Raw genomic sequence first — 10,974 nt, 5'->3', positions numbered from 1 at the left:
ATTTATTCTTTTTTAAATGGGCACTCTCATTAAAAAAAAAATATATTTGCTATTGCACTCCTTATGGTAAATAAACAATATTTCTTATATACTTTGGTTAAAAAAAAAATGAAGTTTTCTATGTTTTATTTGTGCTTATAAAAGCTCAAGAGTACATTTTCCCCCATCTTATACACAGACTTAGGACCGAAGCCCAAACACAGGAAGTGCAGCCTGGAGTGCTGAGGGGGGGGGGGGTGTCCAACCAACAGCATATGGCAGTTAAGTGTGAGAGTTGCTATGATTGGATAAGGCTGGACCCCCCCCCCCCCCCCCCCCCTCAGCACTCCAGGCTGCATAGAAAACTTAATTTTTTTTAAACAAAGTATATTAGAAATATTTTTTTATTTACCATAAAGGAGTGCAAATAGCAAAACTTTATTTTAATGAGAGTTACCCTTTAAGTTTTCAGTTTTTCTTGAACCATAAAATGAAACAGAAATTGTCCAAGTTTGGTATCGTTGGGGAAAAAAGTATTGTGAACTCCAATAATATTATTGCCCCACAAAATTATGCAATTCCATTTCTTTTATAATTTTGCCTTCCATATAATTTCGTCTGGCTTCATAATACGTTATATGATAAAATAAAGTATGCCAATGAAAAGTACAGGTTGTTCCATAAAAATAATAACCCCTGATACAATTTTGTCAGTGGAAAAATAAAAACGTTCTTGGTCTTAGAAGGTAAGGAGGAAAAAAAAAATTAAGGGGTACTCCACCCCAAGACATCTTGTCCCCTATATCCAAAGGATAAGGGATAAGATGTCTGATCATGGGTTGTCCAGCAGCTGAGACCCCCCGTAATCTCCGGGTCGGCACTGTGGCTTGGAGCTTCCATGTTCGTGAGTCGCGACATGCCCCCTCCATTCATGTCTATGGGAAGCAACGTGACAGCTAGTATATCGCACTGGATGACTGGTGTGCCATAGCAGAGATTGTGCGGGGTCCCAGCTGCGACCCCCTACGATTAGACATCTTATCCCCTATCCTTTGGATAGGAGATAAGGTATGTATGGGCAGAGTACCCCTTTAACTCCTTAACGACCACGGACGTAAATATATGTCCTGGTTTGGCGGTACTTCGCGCGTAAATGTCCGAACTATCAAAATATAATGTTAATGATCCCGTACGGTGAACGGCGTAAACATAAAAAACTTTACAAAGTCCAAAAATGCAGCTTTTTTGTCACATTTTATTCAAAAAGAAATTTATAAAAAAAAGATATAAAAGTTTTATATATGCAAATGAGGTATCGATAAAAAGTAGAGATGATGGCGCAAAAAATTAGCCCTCATACCGCCCTATATACGGAAAAAATAAAAAGTTATAGGTGGTCAAAATAGGGCAATTTTTTATTATTGATTTTGTACAAAAAGTTTTCGTTTTTTTTAAGCGGTCCAAAAATATAAAATTATCTAGCCATGAGTATAATTTTAACCCCTTAAGGACCCGGGGTTTTTCCGTTTTTGCATTTTCGTTTTTTCCTCCTTACATTTAAAAAATCATAACTCTTTCAATCTTTCACCTAAAAATCCATATGATGGCTTATTTTTTGCGCCACCAATTCTACTTTGTAATGACATCAGTCATTTTACCCAAAAATCTACGGCGAAATGGAAAAAAAATCAATGTGAGCCAAGATTGAAAAAAAAAAATACATCATTTTTTTACTTTTGGGGGCTTCCGTTTGTGCACAGTACATTTTTCGGTAAAAATGACACCTTCTTTTTATTCTGTAGGTCCATACGGTTAAAATGATACCTTGATAAAATATAGGTTTGATTTTGTCGTACGTCTGGAAAAAATCTAAACTACATGCAGGAAAATGTATACGTTTAAAATGGTCATCTTCTGACCCCTATAACTTTTTTATTTTTCCGTGTATGGGGCGGTATGAGGGCTCATTTTTTGCGCCGTGATCTGAAGTTTTTAGCGGTACCATTTTTGCATTGATAGGACTTATTGATAGGACTTAAATGATATAAAAAGTGACCAAAATTGCACTATTTTGGACTTTGGAATTTTTTTGCGCGCACGCCATTGACCGTGCGGTTTAATTAGTGATATATTTTATAATTCGGACATTTCCACATGTGGCGATACCATATATGTTTATTTTTATTTACATTGTTTTTTGTTTTTATGGGAAAAGGGGGGCGATTCAAACTTTTAATAGGGGAGGGGTTAAATGATCTTTATTCACTTTTTTTTTGCAGTGTTATAGCTCCCATAGGGACCTATAACACTGCACACACTGATCTTCATCATTGATCACTGGTTTCTCATAAGAAACCAGTGATCAACGATTCTGCCGCATGACTGCTCATGCCTGGATCTCACGCACTGAGCAGTCATTCGGCGATCGGACAGCGAGGAGGCAGGTGGGGGCCCTCCCGCTGTCCTGTAAGCTGTTCGTTCGGGATGCCGCAATTTCACCGCGGCTATCCCGAACAGCTCCCTGAGCTAACCAGCATGGTTTCACTTTCATTATAGACGCGGCGTTCAACTTTGAACGCCTCGTCCAAAGGGTTAATAGTGCGTGGCAGCGCGATCAATGCCGCGTGCTATTAGCCACGGGTCCCGGCCGTTGTTAGAGGCCGGGCCCGACCCGCTATGACGCGGGGCCACGCCGTGGCCCCGCGTTATAGATCCAGAGCGGACTCAGGGCGTACAGGTACGCCCTGGGTCCTTAACAGGTTAATCGTATTGACCCACAAAATAAAGAACACGTGATTTTTACCGTTAATTGTACGGTGAGAAAACAAAACCATCCAAAATGTGCAAAATTGTGGTTTTCATAAAAATTTCCTCCCTAAAATTTTTTTTTCGGTTCGCCGTACATTTTATGGTAAAATGAGAGGTTTCATTAAAAAGTACAATTGGTCACGCAAAAAACAAGCCCTTATATGGGTCTGTAGATGGAAATTTAAAAGAGTTATGGATTTTAGAAGGGGAGGAGGAAAAAACGAAAAGGCTAAAATAAAATTGGCATTGGTATTCCGCCCCTAGACATCTTATCCCCTATCCAAAGGATAGGGGATAAGATGTCAGATCGCCACGGTCCCGCTGCTGGGGACCCCTGGGATCCCCGCTGCGGCACCGCGCTATCATTATAGCACAGAGCGAGTTCGCTCTGCACGTAATGATGGGCGGTACAGGGGCCGGAGCATCGTTACGTCATGGCTCTGCCCCTCCTGATGTCACGGCCCGCCCCTTTCAATACAAGTCTATGGGAGGGGGCGAGGGGCGGCGCCATGACGTCACGCTGCTCCGTCCCCCGTATCGCCCGTCAGTACGCACAGAGCGAACTCGCTGTAACTGTAATGATAGCGCGGTGCCGCAGTGGGGATCCAGGGGTCCCCAGCAGCGGGACCGCGGCGATCTGACATCTTATCCCCTATCCTTTGGATAGGGGATAAGATGTCTAGGGGCGGAATACCCCTTTAAAGGGGTACTCCGGTGCTTAAACATCTTATCCCCTATCCAAAGGATTGGGGATAAGATGCCTGATCGCGGGAGTCCCGCAGCTGGGTACCCCTGGGATCATGCACGCGGCACCCCGTTTGTAATCAGACCCGGAGCGTGTTCACTCCGGGTCCGATTATGGTCGACCGCAGGGTGGGCGGCGTGTGACGTCACGCCTCTGCCCCCGTGTGATGTCATGCCCCGCCCCTCAATGCAAGCCTACGGGAGGGGGCGTGATAGCTATCACGCCCCCTCCCGTCGGCTTGCATTGAGGGGCGGAGCGTGACGTCAGACGCCGCCGACCCTGCAGTCGCCGGTAATCAGTCCCGGTGCAAACACGCTCCGGGTCTGATTACAAATGGGGTGCCGCGTGCATGATCCCGGGGGTCCCCAGCTGCGGGACTCCCGTGGTCAGGCATCTTATCCCCTATCATTTGGATAGGGGATAAGATGTTTAAGCACCGGAGAACCCCTTTAAGGTGAAAATGGGCTTGGTCCTTAAGGAGTTAAGTCAGAAGTGAAAATTCTCCAGGTCATGAAGGGGATAAAGTTGGAGTTTTTTTATTCCGACACAAATACATAGGCCCAGATTTATCAAACTGTGTGAGAGAAAAAACGGAGGGATTTTTCCATAGCAGCCAATCACATCTCAGCTTTCACTTTACCACAGCTCATTAGCTGAGCTGTAATTGGTTGCTGTGGTAAAATCATTCAACTTCATCTCCCACACAGTTTAAAGGAGATCTGTAGTGCAATATAACTTTTTCCCTATACGAAGGATAAGGGATAAGTTATAGATCGCGGGGGTCCGAGCGCTGGAAAGGGGGCGTATGCTGGAAAGGGAAGCGTTCCGTACCCACATGACGTGGTGGCCAACACGCCCCCTCCATGTACCCCATAGAGATACATGGAGGGGGCATGTCTGCCGCGGCTTTCTGCTGGGGACGAAACTTCGCTTCTTGCAGACTGCCGCGGCCCCGTCCAGGAGATCCAGCGCTCGGACCCCCTGCGATCTATAACGTATCCCCTATAACACTGGTAACACTGGTCTCAAACTGTGGCCCTCCAGATGTTGCAAAACATCAACTCCCAGCATGCCCGGACAGCCAACGGCTGTCCGGGCATGCTGGGAGTTGAAGTTTTGCAACATCTGGAGGGCCACAGTTTGAGACCACCGATCTAGAACAATTGATAATTTTCTAAAAATCAGAAATTCTTGCTCCAGTAAGTAAACCAGAATCAAAACAAAAATATATTGTCATCAATGTTACGGCAATGCATAAAACATCCATCTGTGCTGTGATACTCACGAGGAATCCGGTTCAAAATGCTGTCGATCCAGGAGATTATGGCGGAGCCGGTGGAGCTGTAGGTAGTGGTGGCAGCCGTAGGGCGAGTAGTATGCGTGCTATTAACCATTTTTGTTATTGGATAGAGGAAAAATTCCCCTTCCAACGCCCACGACCTGAAATGAAAAGTTGTGTTGTTATTACAGACCAATGCCATAATAACCTAGCAAAAAGCGAATACGTTTATAGGCAGCCCATACGTAATAATCCAGGAGCAGAAGCAATGTCCCAAGACGTCTTCTCCGAGTTATGTCCAAGTAAGAAGTCTGTGTGTGCTGAAGTGTTGGAAGTCAAAGGAAGGAAATTGCTTCCTGGCGAGATGAAAGGAAGGAAGTCAATATGGCTCCCAGCCTTCCATCACCCATAATGTTAATGCTCCGTACTGAGATGTTTACAGCTTTTTATCTTCTTCAGTGTTGATTTTTGGTTCATTTACTCTACGGAACAGCTTTGATCGGTGACTCCAGATTATCTGCATTGTCGGTCTGAAGAAAACCATCGCATCACAGGCAGAGGTCGTCCCTTGCCTATGGTCTATATCAGTGTTTCCCAAATGCGGTCCTCAAGTACCCCCAACAGGTCCTGTTTTCAGGATTTCCTTAGTCTTCCACAGGTGATAGAATTATGGTCAGTGAATCCGGCATCACCACAGTTATATCACCTGTGAAAGACTAAGGAAATCCTGAACACATGACCTGTTGGTAGGGTTGCCACCTGGCCGCTATTTTACCGTCACAGCCGGTATTTTGGCCGCCCTGCCGGTATTTTTAATATTGCAATGCAATGGCCGATATTTATCCAACCAATCCTCCAACTCCCAGAATGTCGCACCATATATCATACAAGTGTTTCCCAACCGGAGCGCCTCCAGCTGTTGCAAAACTACAACTCCCAGCATGCCCGGACAGCCAATGGCTGCTGGGAATTGTAGTTTTTTAACAGCTGGAGGCACCCCTGGCTGGGAAACATGGACCTATACTATATACTACTATATTGTGCAACATGCTGGGACATGTAGTTTTGCAACAGCTGGAGGCACCCCTGGTTGGAAAACAATGACCTATACTATATACTACTATATAGTCCAACATGCTGGGAGTTGTAGTTTTGCAACAGCTGGAGGCACCCCTGGTTGGGAAACATGGACCTATACTATATACTACTATATAGTCCAACATGCTGGGACTTGTAGTTTTTGTTTGGGGCACCTGCTGAGCCACAGGCTGTATCAGGGCATGCTGGGATAAAAAAAAAAAAAAGTCACATCAAAACTAAAATAATACTGTTAAAAAATACAGATCAGGGTGCAAAAAATATATTTTTTTTAAAGTTATAGGGGTCAGAACAGGACAAAATTCCCCCCACATGTGTATCCTGTGATGTCATGCATATATAATTAATTATGCAAATGAGCATGGCCTCACCAGTAAGGGTGCGTTCACACGGAGTAATTCAAGAGGAATTTACTCGAGTAATTCCTCTTGAATTCTCCGCTCCAAATTAATGCACATCTCCTCTGCCCATTGACTTCAATGTTATTTCTGCTGTCCTGTTCACACTGCGGAAATTCTGCTAGCGGAATTCCGACGCTGAATTCCGTTCCGCTTGAAGAATGAGCATGTTCATTCTTCAAGCGGAATCTGCTAGCAGAAATCAATAGAAGTCAATGGTAAAAAAAAAAAAAATTCCGCCCGGAATTTGTGCGGAAATGGATGAAAAACCCTTCACTTCTTTCTCCCCCATTTCCGTGCAAATTGCGTGCAAATTGCCCCCGAATTGTGCGCGAATTTATTTTTTTTTTGCACGTAAATTTTTCGGCGTGAATTACTCTTGATTTACTACGTGTGAACGCACCCTAAGGCAGAATATGGAGTGACCAATGTAATAATGGTAAAGTGATCCATGCACTTAGCCTTTTGTATCTAATACATTATAGCTCAGATTTTCATCACTTTATTCACTGAAGACACCCTGAAAAAGTCCCCACCTACAGTACCTATTTAATTCCGTTATTTATATTGTACCAAAATAGTCCGTACCGCTGTACAGAGAAAGCGCTAACATCAGTCTATGTAAAGCTCACAATCTTATTTCCACTTGATCGCCATCTCCATGTTCTGAGATTGTTGGCAAACTAAGAATTAAAGTCCAAACACAACAATGTTCATATTAAATTGACCTCAGCTTTATTCTTCATCAACAACATAAAAACAAGCAACACTGTGCACAACCAAAACAATTCCTGCTCGGCTGAGCGCTATCTTATCTATACATACCGCGCCCCTCAAAGTCTACGTCTAGTGCTTAATACTTTAGCCATGTCTCACCCAGACTTTGAACACTTAAAGGGGTACTCCGGCCCTGAGACATCTTAACCCCTATCAAAAGGATAGGGGATAAGATGTCTCACTGCGGGGGTCCCCCACAATCTTGTATTCGCCACCCACCTGTTTGAGCTGCACACCGCGGTGCCGTCACGCCCCCTCCCATAGACTTGCATAGGGGGCTGGGGTGAGGTCACACGGGGGCAGAGTCGTGATGTCATGATACTCCGACCCCGTGGTCACCACCCGGCTGTTTGTGAGCTGGCACCGCGGCGTGCAGCTCAAACAGGTGGGTGGCGAAAACAAGATTGCAGGGTTCCCAAGCTGCGGAACCCCTACGGTGAGACATCTTATTCCAGGGCTGGAGTACCCCTTTAAGGCTATTTTCACACGACAGAATTTCTGCAAGAAATCCAGAGAGTAGTGGACCGGCACTTGCACTGATGAAGGGGGTTAACTTTTCACAGCTGCTAATTGACCTTTATGAACCTTGCCTTTAACATGGAAACCGTGGTGCATAGTCCCAATATAATGCAGTATAAATAACACAATAGAAGAAAAGAAGACTGCACTCACCATCCAGTGAAACTTCTTTACTGTAACTGATTAGGCATATGTACAATGTGCAAGGCGAACATTAGTGAGTAAGAGGCAGAGGTGATGACGGGATAGTACTGTTTCGCACCCTTAGTGTGGTTCCACGAGCCGACACCAGCGGTATCTGGTGAGTGCAGTCTTCTTTTCTTCTATTGTGTTATTTATACAGAATTTCTGCAAGGAATTCTGCATGAATTTATAGCCAATTCACTTAAATAGAATATTTATTAATATTCTGCTGTGTGAATGGGGCAGCAGAATCCCATTGACGTGTGTTGGCTATAAATTCATACAGAATTGTCGTGCAGAGTTCCATGCAGAAATTCTGGCGTGTGAACATAGCCTAAGTCCCACAAACCTGGCCTAGCCTGAGTCCTCCCACACTGAGCCTTCCCCTGGGAGACCAAGCCTTCTTTTAAAGGGGTACTTTGGTGGGAAACTATATATACATTTTTTTTTTTTATAAACTGGTGGCAAAAAGTTAAACAGATTTGTAAATTATGTCCATAAAGAAGAGATGCACTCACCGCGTCTCGTAGAGAATCTTCGTTTATTGCAGTGCGAAAACACAAGACCATAGCAGCCAGTTATGGGAGTTAGTGCAGGACGCTGCGAACATCTAAAGGTGTAAATTGTAAATTTCTTCTATTTAAAAATCTTAATCCTTCCAGTACTTATCAGCTGCTGTATGCTCCACAGGAAGTTGCATAGTTCTTTTCTGTCTTACCACAGTGCTCTCTGCTGACACCTCTGTCCAACTGTCCAGAACAGGATAGGTTTGCTATGGGAGCACTGTGGTCAGACAGAAAAGAACTATACAACTTCCTCTGGAGCATACAGCAGCTGACAAGTACTGGAAGGATTAAGATTTTTACATAGAAGTAATTTACAAATTAGTTAGAATTTTTGGCACCAGTTTATAAAAAAAAAAAATGTTTTCCACTGGAGTACCCCTTTAGCAGAGGGCTCTCGGTTGGTTTCTAACAAGCCTAACCTACTTTTAGAAGGAGTGGAATGTAGTTGGAGTGGATGCTGCTATTTTTTCTAACTCTAAAGCCTATTGGTAGCTGGTTGCCTGTGGTTGGTTACCTGTGCCTCTGGAACTTTGGGTATCAGGTGATCACATATCACATGACTATCACGCTCTTTTTTTCTGTTCCCTAATACCCCTCCCCCTTCCGCCTTATGCCCAAGCATTTTGTTTTCCCCTTTCCATCTCCGCCTTCCAAATACATTTTTATTAATTAAGTCTTATGAGGGTTTGTTCTTTTGCAGGAAAAGTTCAACCTTTTAATGCCACCATTCTGAAGTTCATATATATATATATATATATATATATATATATATATCTCTTACTGTTTAATTTTTATGTCTTTTTTACATTGTGGAAAGAGAAAAAAATAGATTTTGTCATTCCTTATATACGTTTAAAATTTACGCCATTCACTGTACAGTAAAAAAAAATACTCTCTAAGGGGGACATGTATCAAAGATTTCACCCCTGTTTTGTGTGTATTTTTTTGCGCAAAATTTTGCGCAAGCCCTTTTTTTGCGCACGTTTTGGTAGAGCATGTCCTCCAGATGTGGCTGAATCAGGGTACCTTGGAGTGACATCTATAGTACGCATGGATTTATTAACTGCGTACTTTTCCTTTACACCAAAAATTTTGCCGCAAGAGCTGTTTTTTTTTTTGCGCAAATATAAGCCATCTTGGACTTAACGTAGCAAGATGCTCTAAATCATTGATTATAGTTTCCAAAGAGTGGATTGAGGAGATTACTATATTTACCCGCAATTTATGAAGCTCATTGCACTTGATTGATAAATTTAGCGCTTCTGCACATAATTTAGAATTCGGGAAAAGGGGTAAAATGCTTCTACCATACACAAATAATGATACATGTCCCCCTAGAAGATTATATTCTCTCAAACCTTGTGCAGAGGAAAAGTTGACCAAGTGCCCATAGTAACCAATAGTGTTGAGTGGCATAGGCCATATTCGAATTCGCGATATTTCGTGAATATATGGACAAATATTCGTCATATATTCGCTAAATTCGCATATTCGTAATATTTGCGTTTTATTTTCGCATATGCAACAATTCGCACGCCTGTCTCACACAGTAGTATTAGAGCCTTCTTTATACCACACAAGCTGGAAGCAGAGAGGGATGATCACAGTGATGTGTACTGTGAAAAAGAAACGAATATTCGTAATTACAAATATATAGTGCTATATTCACGAATTTGCGATATTCGCTAATAAAATTCGCATTGCGAATATTCGCGAGCAACACTAGTAACCAATCAGATCGCTTCAAAAAAAAAAAGCAATCTGATTGGTTACTATGGGCAACAGGTCACCTTTTCCTCTGCACAGGGCACAAAAAAACTACAGGGCAAAAAAAATGAGCCCTCATACAGCCTAATATATGGAATAATAAAGTTATCATTTTAATCACATGGACCGACAGAATAAAAAAAACATGTAATGATAGAGATATATATATATATATATATATATATATATATATATATATATATATATATATATTGTGGTAAAAATGACATGTTACATTTATTCTGTAGGTGGATTTGATTGATACTTGAGTCTATTTATTATGAGTTTTCAAATAATATTGTAGATCTCATTGATGCAATGCCCTTTGTACAATGATACAGGCATTTAGGTTAAACCCACGTCCGTTGAGGGTGCACGGGGTCCCCGGATGGCCACTGCCTGTCACAGGTAATGTATTGGTCTGATATATCACATTTATGCTTATATCCTTTATTGTGGACATTACCTTTATATTGCTGTATGGAGGATAGATTTAGCAATTGGCAAACTCCACCACTGTGTTTCATGTGACCAGGGACCCCATGCAATTTTTGGGGTATGTGTATTTTATGGGTTAGGGGTTGTCTGTCCAATTGTGATTTTTCTATGCTGTTCTAATAAAGTTGATATAATTTAGTAAATTCTATGGTGGTTATTCTTGTGGTGACAATTCTAGGTGCATATATTTAGGTTATACGGTACATACGTTTATATGTAGAGTACTTGTAATTTATCTATCCGGCATAGATCTCTTTTTACCTTTCTGCCTTCCAGGATAAGTGTCATCGCTGTAACATCTGTTCCATCTTATACGTGCTTTACCTGTCACCTGCATACAATGCATCCAATTTACAT

The 10,974-nt window shown here is 42.5% G+C and overlaps 1 protein-coding gene across 6 annotated transcripts in view; it reads right to left on the bottom strand.

Moving 5' to 3' along the window:
- SYT8 (synaptotagmin 8) overlaps nt 1-10,974 on the bottom strand; it is a 153,894-nt gene that overhangs the window by 19,171 nt on the left and 123,749 nt on the right. For 4 of the 6 annotated variants that reach the window (XM_056526837.1, XM_056526836.1, XM_056526841.1 and 1 more), the window contains one exon: nt 4,818-4,972. In XM_056526837.1, coding sequence (XP_056382812.1) covers nt 4,818-4,926 — 109 coding nt within the window. In that variant the 5' untranslated portion in view covers nt 4,927-4,972. Of the gene's footprint in view, nt 1-4,817; nt 4,973-5,056; nt 5,157-8,304; nt 8,410-10,974 lie in introns of those variants that run through there. The other 2 variants (XM_056526842.1, XM_056526839.1) reach the window with 2 other exon arrangements.

The sequence above is a fragment of the Hyla sarda genome, chromosome 6, assembly GCF_029499605.1.
Source record: "Hyla sarda isolate aHylSar1 chromosome 6, aHylSar1.hap1, whole genome shotgun sequence".
Lineage (NCBI taxonomy): Eukaryota > Metazoa > Chordata > Amphibia > Anura > Hylidae > Hyla > Hyla sarda.
The sequence above is the reverse complement of the archived record's forward strand: the minus strand, read 5'-3'. Positions and strand labels throughout refer to the sequence as shown.